Source organism: Chelonoidis abingdonii, chromosome 16 (genome assembly GCF_003597395.2).
Source record: "Chelonoidis abingdonii isolate Lonesome George chromosome 16, CheloAbing_2.0, whole genome shotgun sequence".
Classification (NCBI taxonomy): Eukaryota; Metazoa; Chordata; order Testudines; family Testudinidae; genus Chelonoidis; species Chelonoidis abingdonii.
The window spans coordinates 15,982,694-16,007,146 of record NC_133784.1 but is presented as its reverse complement, the minus strand read 5'-3'; the positions used below and the strand labels follow the sequence as shown (position 1 = coordinate 16,007,146).

The window sequence follows — 24,453 nt, the reverse complement described above, 5'->3', positions numbered from 1 at the left end:
ATAAAAACGAGGAGTACGGTGGCACCTTAAAGGCTAACAGATTTATTTGGGCTTCATGGATAAAAGTGGGGTTTCTTCTTCAGAAGTGGGTGTTTTTACCCACGAAAGTTTATACCCAAATAAATCTGTTAGTCTTTAAGGTGCCACTGGACTCCTCATTGTTTTTGTGGATACAGACAAACACGGCTACTTCTCTAATTTTTATTATAGCACTTGTTGAGAACACTTTAGTGTAGACAAGGCCTTGATCTTTAGGTGTCTTCCCTTGTATTAGCCTTCCCGGAGTTCCTTGTGACACACCTTGATAGAAGGACTCTGTCCATGCTCTGTTAAGAGACCCTCAATGGGGGATTGAGACTCAGAAACTCCCTTACATTTCATTTTTTATCATTAGAAGCTGAGAGGTTCTAATCTTTTTAGTGAAGTCTGTGTGAAATTATCCAGCCAACAGTCTACCAGTCAAATCATGTTTAAAAACAAGATGGAGAGAAAATTGTAGTAGAATAGCAGAAACAGGATTTTCATAACATCTAGGCTTAAAGCTAAAAATAGATAAGGCATTCTCAGTTTAACAATAAAATTAAAAGAAAGCTATACATCTGTTAATCAGTCATCTCACCCTGGCACAGCTTTTCCCTCCTGTGCTTCAAACCCTCTTTTTCTTGATAGCCTGACTGTTGTGGGCTCTTTTTGTAAATCCATCCATCCAGTTCCTCTCCAAGGCTCACCCTATCAGGGCAAAGAGTACATCAGCATTTCCACAAAGTAATGTGTGGTCAGGTGCACTGTCTAGAGGAAATGAGTGAATCTGTTTCCCATACAGTGATTATTGCCCCATCATTCTACTAACATCCTTCCATTTAGTTCTGGAAGATTCCCCACACCACCTCCTCCGAGAGCTTTTCAAAGATAGTTGTAGAGCTATCCAGGTGAACATGGTTTTTACATATGTTATTTTACCCTCCTTGCAAATGTCTGGTATTTTGATTGCTTAGTGCTAAGCTTTATTCCACTTCTTTTTTGTTTGGGTTTAGGAAAGTAATTCACAAATCTCATGGCTGAGTTTTTACTATAACTTTACTCTATCAAATGCAGATACTACAGCTTCTCTGTTATGCAGGGTACTAATGATGTTAATTCCAGGTGTATGTGTGACTGACTTGCTCTGCTTGGTAAAGTTAATTTGGGCTCTATCCGCACTGTAAGTTAAGATTTGTTTGGCAAGTGTAGAGCAGGCATCATTTAAAGGCTGTTTTGTTTACTGAGTATATGTCTAGAAACTTTATGTTGACAAACTATTTGAAAGCATCATACTAAAATCTAAGAAATTACACACTGAAACTCTGTGGGAGAGGAGTGGTCTGTCCAAACCCTCTAAGGATACATCTTTTGGTGGTGTGTAGTGTTCCTACCCACCCTGCCTACCTCGCATGAGTATAAATAGCAGTATAGCTGGTAAGGTATGGCTTAGGCAAGTAAAAACACCTGAAGGCAGTGGGTATGTATGCAAGTATATACTATACATGTTCTCTACTCGCCCAAGCTGTCTTCCTATCTACATTGCGGTTTTTAGCCATGTTGTGTCCTGCGGCTTTCCCGCTGCTGGAGCCTTTCCCCTCTGAAAGAAAAGATTTCCCTAGCAGCGAAAGGCTCTGCCAGGAGGAGACAGCAGGGAAAGAGTTGGGCTGCTTCTCTCTGTGGAGCCTTTCCCTGCCACAGGCAGGGACACTAACAGGAGGGAAAGGTTCTGTCACCTCCCCATTGCTGAAGCATTTCCCCTCCATGGGGAAAGCTCTGGCAGGGAGAGGCAGCTGGGAAAGGCCCTTGCGACTCTCTGCTGCCAGAGCCCTTCCCTGCTGCCTCCCTTGTGCCAGAACCTTTCACTGAGGTTTAGCTACACTCCACGGTATGGTTGCAGCCTGCTTTTCACTGATCATGTAGCTGCACATACATGACATATATGCATGGTGGTGGCGTGTAGTGTAGAGGTAGTTTAAGTGTATAATTGGGAGGAAGGGTCTGTAGATGTGTAATGCAATTGTATCTGGCTTCAAGATGTACAGAACGATTTTATTCATTTTAAAACAGTAAAAGCTGAAATGGCTAAAGATATGCTTTCCTTCTTTGTTTGCAAGGCTCGCATGTCCTGGGACAGAGACTCCAGTGAAATGCGCTACAAGAGGCTTCAACACTTGCTTGAAAAAAGCAACATATATTCAAAATTCTTGCTGACCAAAATGGAACAGCAGCAGCTGGAGGTAGATGTGTTCTAAGTTTAAATGACAGAATTTTGATGATGTTGTTAATTGTAGAGTACTGTAAATCCTAGTCTGCACTAGGGAATCTCACAAAAAAAATTTCCCTCAATAGGAGCTTCTGATGTCCTTGCCACCTTGTTAGTTAAACCCAGGTAAAAACTCCAGAAACCATTACAGCCTTATCTATGTTACAGCTCCTTCTCAAGTGATTATTTTTTTGTAAGTTCCTAATATAGTCACAGCGGATGGATGCCACAGTCCTTTGCATAACATTGATATCATTTTAAAAATAATCTGAAGCCACCCCCAAAGAGTTTATATTCTAACTAAGGCCCATGATAACAGTAAATCATGAGAATTCTTATTAATGGTATCAGTCTGGGAGGATGTGGAAGAGAGGGATAGGTCAGTCTCTTTACAACAAATTGAGAAGATATTTCAAAATAAGAGACAACGTTAAAGAAGGTGGGAAACCAGGCACAAGAGGATGATGGAGCAAAGATGTAAGGTAGAACAAGGAGCAAGAAGTGAAGTAAGAGTTGTGCAGAATATTTAAGGTTAAGAAATAAGCTTAAACTTGACGCAAAAGGAAAGAGGAAGACAGTGAAGGAATTCAAGGGAATAGATGTGGTCAGCAGTGAGAGAGAACACTGATTTTTGGTAGACTGCAAGGGTTTTTTTCCCCAAATAGTGGAGTTGTCAGTCTTCTTTTTTTTTTTTTTTTTAAATCTGATTAGAACAATCTGCAGTTATTACACCTGTATAAATGCATACTCAGAAAGGGTATTTTGCTTAACATGTTCCTATTTTAAAAATTCCTTGCTTTTATTTTTTGCTCCATGTTACATGTACCAAAGAAATCTGTGAGGGATTCTTAAAATTCCTGCGTGAAAAGTGAGAATTTTAACAGTATTTAACTTTCAGAAATCCTAATTTCTTCAACATAATCATGACTGCTTCCTTTAAAGACACTATAGTCCAGTTAAATTATCACTTCTGTTGTATTTGGAACAATGCAACGTATAAAACTGAAAGTGCAGCTGCATATCATGCAAAAATAGATTACAGGGAAGGGGTTACATTTAAGCCATTAGTTTTATGTAAAATAAACACTGAACTAGCTTAAAGCTTCAGCTTTTTTTATGATAAAGCATTTGATATGCAGATTTTATTTTGATAGAATTTTAAGTATCCAGCAAAAAGCAGTACAAAATAAATCTGCTTACCCACTGCCAAGCAATTTCAGCTACTTACCAGCTTTCATCTTGGCACCCTTTTAAAATATGACTACAAAAGCAAAACCAGTCCCCAGCTTACATCATTAATATGATGCTGTGTGTGCTCAGTGTCTATTAGTATTTTTATAATGGATAGATTTATTGCAGCTGTTCTATGCAAGTAAGAACTTTGTTTTTTAGGAGCAGAAAAGGAAAGAGAAATTAGAAAAAAAGAAAGAAATGTTATTAAAAGCGGCAATGGTAAGATGTGTTGGCTGTTTTATACAAATTGCTTCTCTGGGATCTGCATGACAAATATCCTAAAATTGGTACAGTGACATGGGTTTAAGAGTAGGCTGTAACCTTTTCTTGATTGGTAAATGTTAAAAATTAACTTAGAAAAAAAAATTTTTTCCCAGTCTTTGGCTTTACTGTTGAGTGTACATATACTATCATAAAGCCTTTTCCATGCATGTCTGTGTCACACAACTGTCCTCTTAAGCAAAGCCATACTTAAACGTTTTTTGAACAGTTGTACCTAGAATGTCTTGATTCTCCAAGGTGGGCCAGGGCTTTTTGAAATAAGTTTTCAAAAATGATGTCAAACATAGTTACAAACAATGAAAATATGTCAATGCTGATTATATCTTTCTCTTATCTATCCCTGAGATATTAGAAAATATTTAAGTTGATAATGCTTTTAAATATTCACTTTCTAGAGTCGGAATCTAACTGATGAAAAAGAGGAGAAATCTGGTAGGTTTATCATTAGGTTTTGCTTTTTGTCTATATTTAAGTATAGTTTTTATTAATTTTTGATGTAGCTTACCTAGTATTTTGAGCTTTTAAGAGCTCTGTGATATTTTCTTATAGCTGTGAAGAAAAAAAGAGGAAGAGAAGATGAAACCTATTACATTTCAGAAGTCATGTCCAAAGAAGTAAGAGTGCATTTTATGTAATTTGCAGCAAATAGAAAACTATTTTCAATACATTAGCATTTGCTTGTAATGTAGCTTCCAGATACAGCTGTTTTATGGTATTGCAGCATATTTTAAACATGCAGAGAATTAATTGATGTGCAATTTCTGAGAGGTTATTGACTAAAATTTGATGGTATGTGATTTCTGCAGCTTATGTTATCATCTCTTTAGCATAATTACACACATCTGTTTTAACAAAATGAGGAATTTATGCAGACTTCCAGAAGGTATACCCGTTTCTTCTCTCCCCAGTGTGTGTGTTCGTTTAAAAACGTAATCTTTATTTTGTGAACTTTATTTTGTATTCCCAGCTGTGTGACCTTGAGCAAGTTACTTAATTTATCTGTGTATGTTCTTCTTATCAGCAAATGAGAATAATACTTGGTTACAGTTCACTTAAAGCACTTTCAGATCCTGAGATTAAAGGTTCTACAAAAATAGATATTACTATATTAGTTTTTCAAGTTGCTATAAAGCATATTTTACACTAGCATTTTTGTTTTATTTCTAGGAAATCTTGTCAGTGGCCAAAAAAAGCAAAGTAGAAAATCAGGTATGTCCATACGTATTGTTACAGCTGTACACTGTAAAACCAATTTAAATGTCTTCAGTTTCAAAATTCCTCGTATTTTAGATTGTCTTTATCTCATTTCCTGCCCCCATATTTTAATTTGTTGTTTATTACTGAAAACCTACTTTTCTATCTATATTTGTTAATCTAAGTTGCACATACCAACATGGAATACGTGATTTTAAAATAAATATCTGAAAATAGAATTCTTTATCTTGATTTTTTTTTATTGGATTATGCCTCCGAACATCTTGCTAAAGAGAGAGCTTATGAAATGCAGTTTTGCAGCATGTTCTCTGTATGAAACTGAGAGGAAATGTCTAAAATATGTTAGCTCAATTTCTTCATTCTAACTGATTTTAAAAAAAATACATATTTGTTTTTTTATTTATATAGAATAAATACAATTTTAGGAAAAATAAGCACTGGGAACCCTATATATGATATATGATTTTTGTCTAACTTGATTTTGTTCATGACAAAGTGGTGGTTTTACTTATACATTATGAATGACTTGATGTGGTACATTTTTAAACCTGTTTTGTAAATAAATGCCTAACTGCTATATCATCAAGTGCTCTATTAGAAGTTTTAAACAGGAATTTGGAGCAATCAAATTTTTGAATTGCTTCACTCCAGCTCCAGGCATAAAATCTACTGGTCCGCGCTCCAGTTCGGGATCTGCTCCAAAGCCCTGGTTTTAAAAGTATGGGTTTAAATGGTTCACTGATTTAATATTGAGCTCAAGCCTCCAGAAGTTGGAGCCTAAATGTGTCTTGAGTTAAATGTGAATTGTTTGATAGTGTAGTGTGAAGCACAAGGGAAACATCTTTGCCTCTCAAAGTATAAGTCATATTCTCAGGAAAAAACGAGTGCTGGAGTATCAGATCAGGCTTGTGACATACACATGATAAATTGTTCTAGTTTTGAGAATTGATAAGGTGCAGGATAGTGGGGGTGATGGTGGGGTTGGTTGTTAGTTTTCTGCTGTGTTCTTATAGGGAATTGAGTGTGTGGGGGGAGCCAACTTCTAGTGGTCACTGGAATTTGCTTAAAATAGGGAATTAGTTCCACGTGAAATGTGCTGTCCTTTTGTGTGTCAAGTTTTGAGGTCTGTTCACTTTTGTGGATAGCAACTTGGTATTCAACATTATCCTTTTATTTAATAAATATTACTGCTTTTAAACTACAAAGAGTTGAAGGATACATTGCCATTGAGCAGTTTAATGTTTAAATATTAATTGGCTAGGTGCAATATCATCACTGGAAATTTTGTGCTTGAGTATTTGTGTGTGGTCAGCCACACTTTGATTAAATCTGCCTTTATCTTTGCAGCTGGATACGGTTTTGCCTAACTGTAGCAATAACATTAACTTGCAGATTTGCCAGAAGTCTCAGCAGCTTGCTGAGTATATTAACTAAGCTTTGCGATGTTTGTACTTAAATTCTCTGAACTTTCTTCTGTAGGATGAAAGCTCTTCTAACAAACTGTGTGCAGAAGACCTACAGAAAAATGGAGATTCTAATAGTGTCATTAAAGATAGGTTGTCGCAAGCTGTACGACATAATGCCAAGCACTTCCTTGATCCAGTACGGAAATTTCACGGGCAGCCAATACCCTTTCAACAGCCAAAGCTTTTTTCAGGAGGTGTTATGAGGTGGTACCAAGTTGAAGGCATGGAATGGCTAAGGGTATGAATCTGTATGTTAGCCTAAATTTTATGTTTATACTTATTTCAACAGAAGATGATATTGCTTATGTTTCAAAGTCTTCTACATTAAGTATATTGGGGAGAACAGTGTTTCTTTTGGGTTTGGCACAAAAGCTGTGCAGAGCTGTATTTTTTTATTTGTTTGTTTGTTTATTTTAAAGGAACTCTTGGTCCTTGTTAACTTTGGCCTTTCCAGCCCTCTGTGGTTGACTGAACTGCAGAAATTGCGTGCACGTTTCTTTAAAAGAAGGGACTATGTATGGGGACATTGCCACGTAATGTCCGGGTTGAAGTTTTGAAGAAAGACAGCTTAAAGCCACTCTCCTAATAGGAGTAAAACATGCATGTGGGAGGCTGTACTCCATTTTCCCTGTTACAGCATACTGATATTTCAGGCAGGATGTTCTTTACCTGATTTCAATTGAGCTCTATCCCCAGTGTAAAAAATCAGTGCTTCCATCTTTGTTTTGGAATTACAAGTGGCCTGTAAAGGATTTCTAAAACACAAAATTGAGCTCATATACCTTATTGTTTCTTTAAAGAATATCTGGGCCTCTTTTATACATCATAAAGTTTTTCTTCTTGATTTTTCACTTTAGAAGTATCAGGAGCGTCAAGTCTAGTCTTCCCTACTCTAACTAGAGAATGTCTTGGGGATCTGATGTGTGTTGTGAGCTCTTGCAACCTATTTGGAATGTTATTATTTTTGAATTTTTAACAAAGACTTGTTTATATTGGGCATTGGAGTTAAATGTATTAAAAGATTTAAATATTATGCTTAAAAGTCTTTCCTCTTTCAGCTGACCGTGGTTACAGGGCTAACTGCACCTGTTCCATGTCTGGTCTCTCTAAGTGCACCTCTTCAGGTGGTAGGCCTCTTGCCCGTACCTGTCCCAGGGTGGAATCTTGTGCCATTTTCCCACTTCTAGACAGGAATCTGAGTATACCAACCAGCAGGTGCAATCCAGCTTCAGGCATGTTTCCTCCTTGTGGGAACTTGTGACCAATGCTGCTGACCCAAGAGCCTTCTGAAACGTGTCTTAAAATCCATTTCTCTCTTGAATATTTGTTCCAATTGTTCAATAAAAATAAATAGCCTACATGCAAATTCAGTTTCATCCAAATTGTGCGCTTCACTACCTACAGAAAGGAAAGCCTGACTTAGCAACAAGAACAGAATAGATTCAATTAAGTCTTCTGCAGTCATCACAGGGCATACCTACAATACAGATTTCCACTGGCACCGTTATGTTGGTCAGGGTGTGAAGAAGTGTGCCAGCAAATGATCCCATTGTAGCCACAGGAACACTGGCAAAACTGCACTTTTTCATGTTATAGCTTATTTCTCTTGGGCTAGAGGGTTGGAATAAGCTTTACTGGAAAAAGTGCAGTTTTTCTAATATAAGTTGTGTCCACACTAGGAGCACACTTTATATGGTATAATTGTATATCGGTACTACTAAAGCACTCCTAGTGTAGATGTGGCCATAGTGTCTTTCAGGGTAGACAAGACCTAACTTTCTAATATTTAAAAAACAAAAAACCCCTCTCCCAACTTTTCTTCAAATCTTTTCCACTGACTTTTATCCTTCAAAGAAGCTTAAAAGGATGCAAGCTCAAGTTTTTTCCTCTGATTGTTTTTGGCTCAAACTTAAAGGTAACAATGTGCTGATTTTAGAAGGCGGATGATGAAGGCTAGTTGGCTAAAATATCAGTGTAACTATGTAGGGAGATTCCTACTTCTGTGCAGAAGCATGACACTACAGTTATATAGCTGGTTTTTTGTTAGCTACGTCTGTGTTTAACTTGTAAAGCATATTTATTCATGGAGCAAGCATTAACTTTTAAAATGTATTTTTATATTGAATGCTAAAGTGTCTGAATATGAAATACTGTATCTGTATTCTGCTTTGATTACTCAAAAATGACCAAACAGAATTTTTATCAAACTTCATAAAAAATTACCTTTTAGTTTAGAAACAAAAATGAAAAATGTCAACAGAAAATTTCCAGTGAAGTTACCATATCACTTAGGGATAAGCTTTCAGTTAAGGGCATACAGATGCCTGTTGTGTCCAAGTTCTTGCACTTTCACAAGGCCAGTTGGCCACCTAACTGGCCACATGTATGCATAAATATTTGACTGGCACGTGCATACAGATCCTTTGTATTTAAATTAGGCAAGTAGAAATTGTATTCATCTAGCTCTGAATATGTGCGTATGGGAAAAGATTGATAGCAGGAGCCAAATGGTGAACGCAGTCATAGGTGTTTATTCACCTGGATGTCTAGTGCTTATTAGGCATATGTATCTTTCTGTGTATGCAGATGCTTTGGGAAAATGGCATTAATGGCATTTTGGCTGATGAAATGGGACTTGGAAAGACAATCCAATGTATTGCTACAATAGCACTGATGGTAGAGAGAGGAGTCCCTGGGCCATTCTTAGTATGTGGTCCCTTGTCTACTCTTCCTAACTGGATGTCCGAGTTCAAGAGATTCACTCCAGAGGTAAAAAGTATTTTCTTTTTAGTGTTTAGAGGAGCAAATTATTTCATTCTCATAACTGTTTTGGTTTGGAATTTGTTTGTTCTATATGTATTGTAACCACAGTGGTGGTGATTCTTAGTGTGATTACTATAAAATGTGTGGGTTCTTGATTGCTACTTATTAATGGAAGTATAAAAACTCCTTTTAGATTCCCATAATGCTGTACCATGGAGCCCAGCAGGAACGTCGTAAATTGGTTCAAAAAATTCACAGGCGAGAAGGTTCACTGCAAATTCATCCTGTGGTCATTACCTCGTTTGAAATAGCCATGAGAGACAGAAATGCCTTGCAGGTATACAAGTGCACCTTCACAGGTGGAATGCCTCAGTATCTCTATCTCTAATATAGCTTACAACACTGCTTTCTACTGCAGTAGAAACTTCAAACATTTTTTTCTGCTCAGTAGCAGTGTCACAATGTAACAGTTATAGCTGCTTTTATCAGTTTCCAAGTGCACTGTTCCCTCAGTGTCTAGAGCCCTGGATTGGCATATTTAGTAACTTTCTAAAAAAAATAGAATGCATTACCCAAAAGCGGTTGTGGAGAATGGTAGGGAAGGCAAGCATAATCCATAACTTGATGGACAATAAGAAGGCAAGCATAATCCATAGCCTGATGCAAACTTGTCCTAAGTGATCTCTCAGCAGATGAACAAAAATTAGTTGTTTAAAGGGAAGGTGGTTGTGACAGGTTCCCCCCAGTGTGCCACCTGGAACTGGGGTACCATTGAGCCGGCTGGGCTCCCTCTCTCACTGTGCTGCTGTGACTAGCTGCAGACCTACCCCCAGTCCTACACTTCCACCAGCATTCACACAGGTAGGAACACATCCAGCTGCAGTTACAGGCAGGCTTTCTGACCAGCCATTGCATGAAGCAACAGTAGAAAGTCTACAACCAAAGTAATTTAGCTCCCCAGGCGCACACCCTCTCTGGAGCATAAGCCCAAAATTATACCATCTTGCACGGCATAGGGGTTTGTACAGTATAACCTCACTGAATGTCTTCCTCCCCCCATGTGGAGAGGACTATCCAACAATCTTTGCCCCTTGAGCTACGATTTCCCATGCATTTCACTCAAATACACTGGTTTAGATAAAGTAAAAACAAGTTTATTAACTACAAAAGATAGATTTTAAGTGATTATAAGGGATAGGAAACAGATCTAAGCAGATTATCTAGCAAATAAGCAAAACACAAACTAAGCTTAATATACTAGATTGGATATGAATTAGCAGTTTCTCACCCTGAGAGATGATACAAGCAGGCTTGCAGATTCTTAAGGAACAAGCTGCACTTGCTTTACAGCTTGAAATCTCCACGTCTTTCATACATGGCTAGAAATCCTTTTTAGCCTGGGTCCAGCACATCCCCCAACTCAGTCTTTGTTCCTCAGGTGTTTTCAGAAGTTTTCTTGTGTGGGGAGTGAAGAAAAACAGATGTGGAAAAACACTGGCATCCCAAGATGGAGTCCAGAGTCATGTGACCTGGTCACAAGCCCTTGCATACATTATTGAGGGCTTGTCTACACGACGATGTCAACAAAACTTTTGTTTTTCGCTGGTACTTAAAAAAGCACCACCACCCCCATGCGCAAGACAAAAGTTTTGCTGACGCAAGTGGCAGTGTGAATGTGGCTTTGTCAGCAAGAGCTGATGCTGCTCGTGAGGTTGGAAGTGTTTTGTCGGTAAAAGTACCTACAAAATACCAACAGAAAGGGTTTACACACGCTGACTTCTAGCGACTTTTAGTTGACACAGCCTTGTCGCTAAAAGCTGCATAGGGTGGACAAGCCCTGAGTCATAGCAGCCATTAATTACAGTCTGCCTGGAACCTTCACAGGATGGTTAAGTTCTTCCAGGATCCATTGTCTTTGTTGATGAGCACTGTCTGGCTTCATTGTTGTACCTGAAAGGCTGGCTGTGGATGTTTTCCAGAGTAAGCCCATTTGAAATTCCTAGTCAGTATTAATCATTTCAGACACAAATATGTTACTTGCATATAAATAGGATAATCATATTCAGCAAATGATGATAACTTTTTTTCAGTGACACCCCACGTGACTTATCTTGTAAAAAATGCATCATAATTATGCCATAATCATATAGTAATATTACTGTGAAGAATATGGGGTGCAGTGTCACAGTGGGTTTTGGAGTAGGATTTATATTCAGTACAGTACATCGGAGTGGTCACTTAAGACAGGAGGTTGCTTAATAATGGTCATCTCTTCTTTCGCTGTAGAGTCAAGGAAGGAGCATTCCTGGTGCAGCACGTTTTTCCATATCCAACTTAATAACATTTCAGTTCTACGTCAGTTGGTGCGCTCCTGAATAATAAAAACTGTAAAATATTACACGAACTACATTAAAAATATTAAGGTTGCAAAGTCAACAGTTAGGAAATACCAGAATTGAGGTTGCCTGTTGCTCAAGCGTGGTGTTCACTGAGTATGTACCAACTGAGACTTTGGGGTGGGTTTTTAAGGATATTTTGAAAGACACTTCCCTGACACACAGGTCAGTCCTTGCCGATTTTAATTCCCTGCTCCACTAGACCCCTGATAAAGTCACATGAACTTAAAATATTTTTGTTAGCCTCGTTCTTGGAAACAACTTGGGGTATTGTGGGTGAAATTCCAACTCCCCCCCCCCCCCAAAAAAAAAAAAGAAAGAAAAAAAGTTCAGCCTGAGGTAGATTCTAGGCATGGGAAATTTTAGCCTAAACAGTTGAAGTTTGGCAAAGTTATAAGCAAATGACAATAGGGTCTTATAATGGGGAGTGTTGGGCAGCCATAATAGGCAGTTCTACTAATCCTGTCTGTAGCATGTATTTTGATGTGGCAAAGATCAAATTTCTTGAAATGCTAGGTGACTTCTTTTCTTTCCGTAGCATTGCTTCTGGAAGTATCTGATAGTGGATGAAGGACATAGGATTAAGAACATGAACTGTCGTCTTATCAGAGAATTAAAACGGTTTAATGCTGACAATAAACTTCTGTTAACTGGTACTCCCTTGCAAAACAACTTGGCAGAACTCTGGTCGCTACTTAACTTCCTGCTGCCAGATGTATTTGATGACTTGAAAAGGTAGGCCATGGTCTATTGGCCCAGACCGTGTGTGTGTTCTGCATGAGCTACTCGGAACTAATGCCCTACATCATTACAACTATCCATCCGTTCATTTGAGTTGGATAAATTGATAACTTGTCACATAGTGATTGAATTCACCTTTGTTCTGTGATGGAGGGGCTTGAATGGCTTTTTCCTTCCTCAAGTGACTTCTTCTTTTCATTTCTGAAGTTGCTTCCACAGAGAGGGAAACAATTTTCATAGGCACTGAGCAAAAATTAAAACCCTCTGAGCCAAGCAGCAAGCATTAAGTTTTCCTTCATGACTACCTGTCACATCGCAGTGCCAAAAAACAACTTGAATTTAGTGCTAAGCTGGAAAGAGGTTGCAACGGTCTAGTTCTACAGCAGAAGTAATGTTGTTTTGTATAACAGGTTGCACTGTGCTTTCCAACTAACATTTCTGTTTATTATAATTCAGTTTACAATTGTCTGGCCTTAAACAAAAGAAAATGCTTGTTTTAATTCTACCCATTGTACATCTTTCATACATAAGGTGCTTTAGAAACTTATTTGGAGTTTGACACATTCAAATAACGATAACGTATATGAAATAACTTGAATTTGTTTTGTCTCTGTCTCTAGCTTTGAGTCCTGGTTTGACATTACAAGCATTACAGAAATTGCTGAAGATATTGTTGCTAAAGAAAGGGAGCAGAACATCTTACACATGTTGCACCAGGTCTGGGTTCTTGATTTTGCTGCTGTTGTTGTTTTTAAAGTTTTATTGCACCTTTAATCTTGAGCATATTATTAGAACAGATTTCTTCTTTGGAGCTGATCATAACACAACTTCTTCTTCGAGTGATTGCACATGTGTATTCCCTAATCGGTGTGCATGCTCGCTGCGTGCACCAGTACCAGAAGTTTTTTCCCTAGCAGCACTCGTAGGGGGGAGCACCCCCTGTGACTCCTGGAGTGGCACCTGCCTGACACAGTATAAGGAGAGCTGTATGCTCCCCCCACCCTCAGTTCCTTCTTGCTGCCAGTGAAGGTGCATCGGAACTGCTCTGCTCCAGCTTTGCTGTAGCTTGTCCCCAGAACTGTTTGTTCGTTCAGCGTTAGTACCTGTAGTTAGTTAGCTGTTTAGTTAGTCAGTGAGTCCGGGCCAGGGCATGACCCGCACTCCGGTGTTTAAATTGTGTGGCTCTTGCAGGTGTTCTGTGCCAAGGAGCGACCCACATGCAGACTGTTTTGTACTGCTTGGGAGAAACTCATCTCAGTGAAAGGTGCAAGATTTGCAAGCCATTTAAGCCTCGGACCAAAAGAGAAAGGGACATTAGGTGCTGACCTCGACCCTGGCACGCCGCTCCAAACCAGTACCCGGCACCACGGTGTTGGTACAGGGCAACCCTCCAGTACCATTGGCCAGTCGGCACCGCTCTCCATCAACGAGGCACGCCAAGAGAGCCAAGAAGACTCCCTCTTCACAGCGGCACTGAGGGAAATCTAGGACAGAGGATAGGCCCATGTCAGGCAGTCCTCAATCCGCACCGGGCCCAGGCCTCCAACTCAAGCTGAGCGGAGTAGCCTAGTCCCTTCAGAACATGCCTCTCAGGATGTCTGGATGCCTTCTACGCCTGAAGCCCTCCAGCTGTCCCGGGGTATCATGTCCTTAAGGGTTTGAACCGTTTTTTTTCTGTATTCTAGACCCTCAGCCCCACAGCAGAACCTAAATCTGGTGTTGGCTCGTCTCATAGGGCCCCCATTTGAATCACTGGCCATGTGCTCCTGGTCTCACCTCTTGTGGAAGGTGGCCTTCCTGGTTGTGATCATGTCAGCTAGGCGAGTCTTGGAGCTCAGGGCCTTGATCTCCGAGCTGCCGTACACGGTCTTTCATAAGGACAAGGTCCTGCTCCACCCACGCTCTGCGTTCCTCCCCAAGGTGGTCTCCGCCTACCACACGGGTCAGGACACTTTTTTCTACTGGTCCTCTGCCCCAAGCCTCACATGTCCAGTGAAGAGCCCCGTCTCCATACACTTGATGTGCGGTGGGCTCTGGCTTTCTACCTCAAGTGGACTAAGCTATTCAGAAAGTCCTCACAACTGTTCATTGCCTCGGCTGAGTGTGTGAGAGGCCAGCCGATTTCCACTCAGAGGCAGTCCAATTAGATCACTTCATGCATCCGTTCCTGTTACGAATTGGCTGGTGTTCCCCTGCCACCCATTGTGAGGGTACAGTCGACATGGGCGCAGGTCTTGTTGGCTGCCTTTGTGGCCCATGTCCCTATCGAGGATGTTTGTTAGCGCCACCATGTGGTCTTCAGTTCACATGTTCACCTTGCACTATGTGATCATCCCTCAGACCAGGGATGATGCCGGGTTTGGCAGGGCTGTCCTCCATCCTGGAAACTTGTGAACTCCTACCCACCTCCAACAGATATAGCTTGGAATCACTTGCTGTGGAATACACATAAGCAGTCACTCGAAGAAGAAAAGACAGTTACCTTTTTCCATAACTGATGTTCTTTGAGATGTGTTGCTCATGTCACTCCCACCCTCCTTACCCTCTGTCAGAGTTGTCTGGCAAGAAGGGACTGAGGGTGGGGGGAGCGCGCAGCTCCCCTTATACCGTGCCAGGCATGTGCCACTCCAGGGGTTGTGGGGAACCCTCCCCCCTACAGGTACTGCTAGGGGAAAAACTTCTGGCACTAGTGTACATGGTGAGCACGCACACTTATTGTGGAATAGGCATAAGCAACACATCTCAAAGAACACCTGTTACGGAAAAGGTACTTGTCTTTTAGCAGGCCTGGTGTTGTATCTTTGGCACTGTTGACACTTCCTGCATTTCTTTTGTATTGGACCGTCTCAGCATTAAAAGATTAAACGAATGGTATAAGTCTTTGATAATTACTACTTTTTTTTTTTTTTTTGGTTTTGAAATGAAATTTAAGAATTCTGAAGATTAAAGCTAACTGCAACTTTAGTTTTGGCACTTCTTTAGCAGTTAATATTTCACCAGCAGATTAAACTGGTACCATGCACCATCATTAGCATTAAGTTGAGATGTGTGTGCCATTATAAATAACTTCAACAGTTTGTCTTTTATGGAATGTGACTCAAACACGTTTTTATCTCAGATCATTTTGTTGGCCATGGCATAGCTTTGAGGGCATGAATCTTTTCTTCCTCTCCAAGTTTGTAATGAGGGTTTTATTCCCTTATTGAAAGGCAAAACCAAACTATTGTTAGGTGGTCATTATTTTTGTTTTTTAAGTCAACACTTGCCAACAGTCACCACTGTTTTCCTATTCTAGCTCTAAGGAAAAACTTGTGTCTCCCAGATATGCTATGTGGTAACTGTTGACAAATGCTGAGTCTTCACTGTCAACTCCTATAATCCAGTAAGGACACTACTTCATTGTTGTGTCAGGATCACATGTTTAAGTCCATAGATATCCTAGGGAATGTAACTTTCAAAATATTTTTAAACTAGCCACTTTTCAAAGCTATGGCATGTAGACTGTAACTGCATCACCGTTATAAGGATTTCTCAGTATTTTAATATGTCCTGAATCTTCACAAAGACATGCCTATTCCCAAGATGTATGTAGCTTATAGCGTGTAGTTGTATACAGCTCTACAGGCCAAATTCTTTAGTGTAAATTGGCATTACACCATTGAGGTCAATGACATTGCACTATTAGAGCCATTAGAGCAGTGGTCACCAACCAGTCGATTGTGATTGACTGGCCAATCCTGGAGACACTTGCAGTCAATCACAATCTCTGGTGGTGCATTTGGGCTGCTGCTAAGGCAGGCTCTCTGCCTGTCCCAGCCCCATGCTTCTTGCAGAAACGGACAGTAGCCCAGCACGGCCCCGGGGGAAGGGCTTGGGGGAGGGGTCTCCACGTGTTGCTCCTGCCTACAAGCACCACCTCTGTAGCTCCCATTGGCTGGGAACGGGGAACTGGTCGGTGGGAACTGTGGGGGCAGTCCCTGCAGAGAAGGGCAGTGCATGGAGCCACGTGCCCCGCACAGGGTGTGTTGGCCCCTTCCGGGAGTGGTGTGGGGCTGGAGCTGCCCAAGGTAAGCGCCGCCCCTTCAATGGGCAGGTTGTATGAGTACAGCAGGCCCAGCTATGCTGGACCAGCATTTCTGTTCTACCACCCAACCTGCAGCCTCCCGGAGCCAGCCCCCAATATCCCCTCCTGCACTCCAAGCCCATGCCCCAGCCCTGAGCCCCCTCCAAGTGCCAGCACCCCATACCCCCTCCTGCACCTCAAGCCCAGGCCCTGAGCCATCTCCCAGAGCCAGCACCCTGTACCACCTCCTGCATCCCAACGCTCTGCCCCAGCCCCCTCCCACACTGCGAACCCCTTGGCCCCAACCCAGAACCCACATCCTCTCTTGAACCCCAACCTGCTGAAAGTGAGTAAGGGTGGGGAAGGGCAAGCAACTGGGGGGATGGGATGGAGTGGGTGGGTCCTTGGGGAAGGGGCGAGGTAGATCTTGATCTTGTGCATAAAAAGGTTGGAGACCACTGCACTAGAGAGCTTGGCTCCACGTGTTTAGTGGGTGTAATACATATTTGTTTACATTTTAGATTTTGACGCCTTTCTTATTGAGAAGACTGAAATCTGATGTAGCTCTTGAGGTTCCTCCTAAACGAGAAGTTGTGGTGTATGCACCACTGGCAAAGAAACAAGAAACCTTCTATACAGCTATTGTAAATCGAACCATTAAAAAGCTGCTCGGAAACAATGAGGTACCTACTGATGTAGACTTCAGTAATGTATAAAACTTATTATTGTCAGTGGTTCACAAATGAAAATACCATAGCATTGGTTACACTAGTAGTGACTTCTAAAACACTTTTTTTTTTTTTTTTTTACCAGTTCCGTTTTGTGTACAGATGCACAGTTCATTAGTTATATTAGAATTCTATACATTGAAGTTCAATAGAAACATCCTACCTTACAATTTTGGTGTGTCAAATTTTTTTTGTTACAGGTCTCTAAAATATTTTCCTGATTTGAGATCTTTGATTTTCATCTATTATTTCATTGCCTCTCAGCTCAAAATTGGCTCATCACCCTGTCAAACTTTCCATATACTTAAATCTTTATAAACTTCAGCACTGATTATTATTGAAGAAAATAATAAAATTGAGCAAAAGCTTTTTGTTAATAGTTCTGGGCTTAATCCTTCTGCCACTTATTTTAATTGGAATTTATTGCTGTTGATTTCAGTGGGAACAGAATTTAGAGAATGTTGCTCCTTGGCTAGTTTTAGCCTAGAAAGGACATAATGGTATTTCTATAGTTCACAGCTAAGGCCTGGTCTACACTACGATTTTAGGTCAAATTTAGTAGCGTTACCTTGATTTAAGCCTGGACCCGTCCACACGACGAAGCCCTTTTTTCCGACTTAAAGGGCTCTTTAAATCAGTTTCTTTACTCCACCTCCGAGGGGATTAGCACTGAAATCGGCCTTGCTGGGTCGAATTTGGGGTAGTGTGGACGCAATTTGTCAGTATTAGCCTCCGGGAGCTATCGCAGAGTGCTCCATTGTGACCGCTCTGGACAGCGCTCTCAACTCAGATGCACTGGCCAGGTAGACAGGAAAAGTCTTGCAAACTTTTGAATTTCGTTTCCTGTTTGGCCAGCGTGGCGAGCTGATCAGCACAAGTGACCATGCAGAGCTCATACAGAGCTCATCAGCATGATGGGCACATTGCCCAGCCCGTACTTTGTGAGAAGTCTGTGTCCTCATCACTCTCGTCACTGCGCTGCCGTTGTCTCCTTGCCTGGTTTTGCTTTTGGAGCTTCTGGTTCTGCGCTGAAGAAAGGCGCAAAACAATTGTCTGCCGTTGCTCTGATGGAGGGAGGGGCAACTGACGACATGGCTTATTGGGAATTAAAATCAACAAAAGGGATGGCTTTGCATCAAGGAGGAACACAAACAATTGTCACACAGAATGGCCCCCTAAGGATTGAACTCAAAACCCTGGGTTTAGCAGGCCGTTGATTTCACAAAACAAATTGGATCATTTCTTGTTTTGATCCTTTCCATCTATCTTTTACATCTTAGGCTGGCAACAGACTGTGCAGTATGACCGCTAGCCATCAGCATCTCCTGAGTGCTCGGCAGAAGATGGGAATGACCTGGCTGAGTCACTGTCATGTCTGCGCAGATGCCCCTGACCAGCCTCACTGAGGTCGGCTAAAAGAGCACCCAGGAGTACAACAACGATGGCTACCAATCGTAATGCACCTTCTGCTGCCAAAAGGCAATGAGCCCCTGCTGTGTAGCAATGCAGTCCCATGTCTGCCAGCACCCAGGAGACATACAGTGACAGTGACCTGAGAAGGCTCCATGCTTGCCATGGTGTGGCGTCTGCTCAGGTAACCCAGGAAAAAAGGTGCGAAACAATTTGTCTGCTGTTGCTTTCATGGAGGGAGAGGGGGACCTGACAACATGTACCAGAACCATTCGCGACGCTGTTTTTGCCTCATCAGGCATTGGGATTTCAACCCAGAATTCCAATGGGCAGTGCAGACTGCAGGAACTGTAGGATAGATACCCACAGTTCAACACTCTGGAAGTTGACGCTAGCCTCGATACTGTGGATACAGTCCATCGACTTAATGCACTTAAAGCATTTTGTGTGGGGACACGCACAATTGACTGTATAAAAGATTTCAAAAAAAAGACTCTATAAATTGACCTAATTTCATAATGTAGACATACCCTAAGAGACCTTCCTTTTGCTCAAGTGACAGTTAAGGTTGTTTGTGATAGTCCACAAGAGCAATGTGTGCCCAAGCTCCTCTTAGAAAATTAGGCTTTCAGTATCTAAAGTTGTGTACTGAGAATTGAGGCCACTTTTTTTTTTTTTTTTAAATTTAAGTTTAGTTAAGTAGTAAACCACTGGACATCTTCAGTGGTCATACTTCAGTTATTGTTACAACATAACTTTTTTATGTAGGACTAGAGAATGAGCTTCAATAGTCATTTTCTTATCAAATGCAGAGCTTGCCAAGGCAATTTGTGGCAGCCTCCTCTGCCAAGTGTAGATACCTCAGACTGGCCTCGGAGACCATCAGATCTTGTCAGAGGGCAGTCATCAATAATGTGTGTCATTCTCTTTGGCCACAACTGGATGTGGCCCCAGGTGTGAAGGCTGGCTGCACATTGACCCTGGCCTGCTTGAAGAGATATCAGAAGGATCTTGACCAGCATGATAAATCAGAGCCAAGTTCACACATGGTAGGGTCAGTTCTTCGAGTGCTTGCTCATATCCATTCCAGTTAGGTGTGCGCGCGCCGCATGCATGTTCGCTGGAGATTTTTACCCTAGCAACACTCGGTGGGCCGGCAAGGCACCCCCTGGAGTGGCGCCGCTATGGTGCCGGATATATATCCCTGCCGGCCCCTCTGCTCCTCAGTTCCTTCTTACCACCCGTGTCGGTCGTTGGAACAGTGAAGCATAGCTTAGCTGACCTCCACCTCCCTAGCGATTCGCTCATTTCTATTGTATTGTGTATATAGTTCGATTTCCTAGAAGTATAGTTAGTGTTTAGTTTTATTAGTTCTGTAGTAGTTATTGTATATAGTTAAGAGGGATCGGGGGTTAGCCCCTTCCCCTCACCCGGTACCGGGGCCCATGCCCGGTTCACCGGGCTTCAAACCGTGCTCGGCCTGTCATAGGCCGATGCCCACAGGAGATCCTCACGACTCCTGTCTCAAGTGCTTGGGTGAATCCCATCTCACAGACAAGTGCTGCATCTGCAAGGCTTTCAAGCCCCGGACTAAAAAAGAGCAGGACATTCGCCTGAAGCAACTCTTGATGGAGGCAGCTCTGACTCCTCCCTCTTTGGCACCGCCTGCGGCACTGGGAACAAGTGCCTCTTCTGTACCGGAGTGCGCGCTGACAGTGAAGGCTCCTTGACATCAGCCATCACCGGCCCAAGCTCCTGCCCTGCACCGCTCTCTCTCACCAAGGAGCAAGAAGCGCAAGCCTCCTGTGGCTGCTGTTCACCACAGTCTGAGCTCTTAGCTAAATCGGACCGCCCGGCACTGACAACTGTCGCAGCACCGACGTCCTCTGCACCGTTGATTCCGGCCTCGCAAGAGCCGACGAGTCCAGTGCCTACCAGCTCCCTGGCACGCGCCGTGGTTGAGCTTATCGTGCCCTCCACTCCAGAAACATTCTCCATGAGACTTGATTGCCTTGACAGAGCCTGAGCTGCCTCAACCCCCAGCACTGCTGGTGTGGGTTGTTCAGTCAATAGGCAAGCCGGCCCTCATGAGACCGTCTTTGCCCAGTAGCACTGAATGTCGCCGGTCCCGATCCAGGTCCCGCAGGCACTCTCGGTCCCATCATCGATCCTGGTCCCGGCGCCGTTCGCAGTCCCGGTATCGCTCTCCATCGAGGTAGTACTCGCAGCACCGTTTGAGATCCCGGTCGCCGACTGGATACCCTCAGCACCGCTCCAGGTCCCGACACCACTCGCGGTACCATACCTCTCGCAGCCGATCTCGGCACAGCGATTCAAGGCACCGGTTGACCTCCCGGCACCGCGCCAGTCGCAGGTCCCGGTCTCATTCCCGGCACCAGTACGACTTACGGTACCGTTCTCCGGCACCGCGTGGGGACAGATCGAGTGGACGCAGGGACCCGCATCAAATGGTCTCCACCCCCCGTGGCCTTCTCATCATCCATCTACCTCATCCCATGCAGACAGTGCATCCTATGGGGATTCGGATACTCACAACAGGTTCGCCCAAGGAACCCTCGGCCCGGACCAGGGACCTCATCAGTGGTCCTTTTGGATGCCTTGGGCTTATTACCAAGCCCAGGGTGAACCCCCTATACCATCACGCTCTGACCCTTCCGAACACCGAGCGCCAGAGGCCACCGTTAGCAGACTTCCTCCGGCTGGTATGGAGGAATCTCCTGCCTACGTACCAGACCCACAAGATCTACTGGCTCCAGACATTCCTCAGGATTAGGAGTCAGTCCATGACCCGCTTGTCCCGGGGCTTTCATCCTCCTCCTCCCCAGATAAAGTGGTGGTGGGGACGTCCTCATCAGGGCCACCTCCAATCGACCTCAGGTCACACCAGGATCTTCTGCGGCATGTCGCCCTTAATATCAACTTACCTGTAGAGGAAGTTCCTGAGGTGGAGGACCCGGTAATCAGTATACTGTCGGCGGAGGCACCAACTAGGGTGGCCGTCCTCTTCATTTGTTCAATCCAGGCTAGAGCAGATACCTTCTGGCAATCCCCGGCATCCATACCGCCTACAGCCAGAGGGGTCGAACAGAAATACATGGTACCCTCCAAAGGCTATGAGTACCTTTTATGTGTACCCCCCTCCCTGTTCATTGGTTGTACAGTCCATCAATGAATGGGAGCGCCATGGCCAGCAAGCCCCTGGACCTAAATCAAGGGAGGCCAGGCAAGTGGATCTGTTAGGAAGAAAAATTTATTCCGCGGGAGGTCTCCAACTCAGGGTGGCGAACCAACAAGCCCTCCTGAGTAGGTACAGCTATAATACCTGGGAGGCGGTAGGGAATTTTACAGAGCTAGTCCCGCAGGACTCCCGCCAGGAATTCACAGCACTCCTGGAGGAAGGGAAGAAAGTTGTGCGGACCTCCCTCCAGGTCTCACTGGATGCCACTGATTCGGCAGCTAGAACAGTCGCCTCTGGAATCGCCATGCGACGTATATCATGGCTGCAAGTGTCAGGCCTGCCACCTGAACTTCAGCAGACTATACAAGACTTACCTTTTCATGGCCAGGGCCTGTTCTCACAGAAGACGGACCCTAGGCTACAGAGTCTAAAAGACAATTGCGTAATGATGCGTTCGCTGGGAATGCATATGCCACAGACACAAAGACGGTCTTTCCGGCCCCAACCTCAGTGCCCCTACCCCCTGCCTCGGCCAAGGCAAGACTTCACCAGAAGGCGAGGTCGTACCAATCGCAGATGTCAGTCTGGGCCTCAAGGGGGTAACAATTCCGGTCCCACCAAGCCATGTGAACCACTGCAACACAACGGCCCTGTAGATGCGCTGAGAAGTTTGGCCGCCGCTCGGACCGCTCTCAGAGTGTGGACATTGATGTGTAGCGGCCAATTCCAGAGAGGACCAAAGGCCTTGAGTGCGAAGGTGCCCTAATGAGAGCACCCCACGCCGAAAGATGAGGCGTCGTTGTTAGGACGAAGGCTGCGGTGGATGGAACAGTCGACCCGTACACATCAGGGATGGCATCAGCAACCAGTCGAGGGAGCCCAGAATGCTCGATGGAACTGTGAGATCATTGTCTATGGTGTCCCTGTGCAGACGATAGACTGAGGCGAGCCAAGTTTGAAGAGGACGCAATGCGCAGTCTGGCGTGCTTTGTGACGAAGTGCAATGCAGCCATGGACGAGGAGGCCAAGGCAAGTGCCGCGAGGTTGTTGGGAAGCTTTGTAATCTTTGTACAAGGGAGACTATAGCCTGAAACCGTTGCAAGACTGGAGTCCAGCGTGACCCCTATGAATTCTATTCTCAGCGCAGGCACCAGAAGTGGATTTTCCAAATTGATTATCAGGCCTAGGAAGGTGAAAGGTCCTTGATGACGCCACATGAGCGGTGACCTGTGCCTCGGAGGTCCCTCGAATAAGCCAGTCGTCGAGGTATGAAAGATACGTATTCGATGACAGCGGAGGGAGGCGGCGACTACTTGCCATACACTTCGTGAATATCCGAGGGGCTGAGGAGAGGCCAAAGGGAAGGACCGTAAACTGGTAATGTGACATTCACCACCAAAGCGTAATACCGTCTGGCTGGGGGTGTCATAAATAGATAGCTAGGGTTAATGTTCTTTTACCTGTAAAGGTTAACAAAGGAACCAAACACCTGACCAGAGACCAATCAGGAAACCGGATTTCAAAGTAAGGGCTGGGAACCTCTGAGGTATTTTGGCTTTGTTCTCGGTCTTTTTGTTTTCCTCGGCTGTGAGTAAACAAGCTTTTCTTCTATCTCCAATCTTCTTGTCTACCCTTTTACTACCAAGTTGTGAGTACAAGGTAGCAAGCAATAGGCGGTTATATCTTTGTTGTATTTACATTGTGTGTATTTGCGACAGGGAAGGGATGGTTTAAAATGCTATGTTTTGATCGACTGTTTTATACTATTTTCTATAAGCATATTCCTGTATTGATCTCTTAATGCAGTGTTTAGTTTATATGCATTTTTTCTTTTTATATAAAGTTTTCTTTTAAGACCTGGTTGAGTTTTTTTCCTTCTGCGTTAAAGCTACGACGGAGGAGGGGGAAAAATTCTTGGTGTTGTTTAGCTTTGACTAGGTTTGAATGCATTAGCCTCAGGAGGTAATAGCCCTCGCTCGATTGTATTCAAGGAGTTAAGTACTAGTATCGCCCAGGCAAATCCAGGAAGGAAAAGCGGGGAGGAGAATAATGAGGGGACAAGGAGCTTGTTTTTCCTTTTGGTGGGAGACCTATGGGGTCTGGTCGTGGAGGTCCCCCAGGGATAGGTTTGGGGAAACCCCGGAAGGCTATTCAAGAGCCTTGAACTTGATTGATGCAGCGATATGCAGACCCAAAGTGCTAATAAGCTTGGGGCAGTTCATGCTAAGCCCAGATTTTGGACACTAAGGTCCAGGTTTGGACAGAAGCTCTATCACATGGTTGCAGCGCCGTTTTGGTAATAAGAAGCCAGAATCCAGGGAGATTATATTATTTTCTTTTTCCCTGCTAGGATTAGCAGTGAGAAAGGGCGTTGGTGTTAAAGTTGCCAGAGAGAAAAATTCTTTTTCCTGCCTGTTTCAGCAGCTGGTTTTTGCACAAAGACATAAGAGAAGCCATTACGGTCTTTTGTTAAACAATAGGATTCCCCTTGGGAGTCAAGCTATCCAGCCCAGGCTACACCACAGGCTAAATACAGTGGCTTTGTTTGGTGGAAATTGGATATCAAAGAGCCCAGAGGAAGAAAAAAACCAGTTGCTAGGCAGAAAACAGGGAGACAGCAGAATGCCGGCAATTACAGACAACAAAACACCAGAGGGCACCCCAAACAAGAAA

General features: G+C 43.3%; 1 protein-coding gene across 2 annotated transcripts in view; it reads left to right on the top strand.

Moving 5' to 3' along the window:
• Nucleotides 1-24,453, top strand: part of HELLS (helicase, lymphoid specific) — a 56,360-nt gene that overhangs the window by 8,982 nt on the left and 22,925 nt on the right. For both annotated transcript variants that reach the window (XM_032792423.2, XM_075072857.1), the window contains exons 3-13: nucleotides 2,136-2,258; nucleotides 3,677-3,736; nucleotides 4,195-4,231; nucleotides 4,349-4,413; nucleotides 4,967-5,008; nucleotides 6,494-6,718; nucleotides 9,067-9,249; nucleotides 9,437-9,580; nucleotides 12,178-12,374; nucleotides 13,001-13,097; nucleotides 16,965-17,126. In XM_032792423.2, the coding sequence (XP_032648314.1) occupies nucleotides 2,136-2,258; nucleotides 3,677-3,736; nucleotides 4,195-4,231; nucleotides 4,349-4,413; nucleotides 4,967-5,008; nucleotides 6,494-6,718; nucleotides 9,067-9,249; nucleotides 9,437-9,580; nucleotides 12,178-12,374; nucleotides 13,001-13,097; nucleotides 16,965-17,126 (1,335 nt within the window). The remainder of the gene's footprint in view (nucleotides 1-2,135; nucleotides 2,259-3,676; nucleotides 3,737-4,194; nucleotides 4,232-4,348; nucleotides 4,414-4,966; nucleotides 5,009-6,493; nucleotides 6,719-9,066; nucleotides 9,250-9,436; nucleotides 9,581-12,177; nucleotides 12,375-13,000; nucleotides 13,098-16,964; nucleotides 17,127-24,453) is intronic.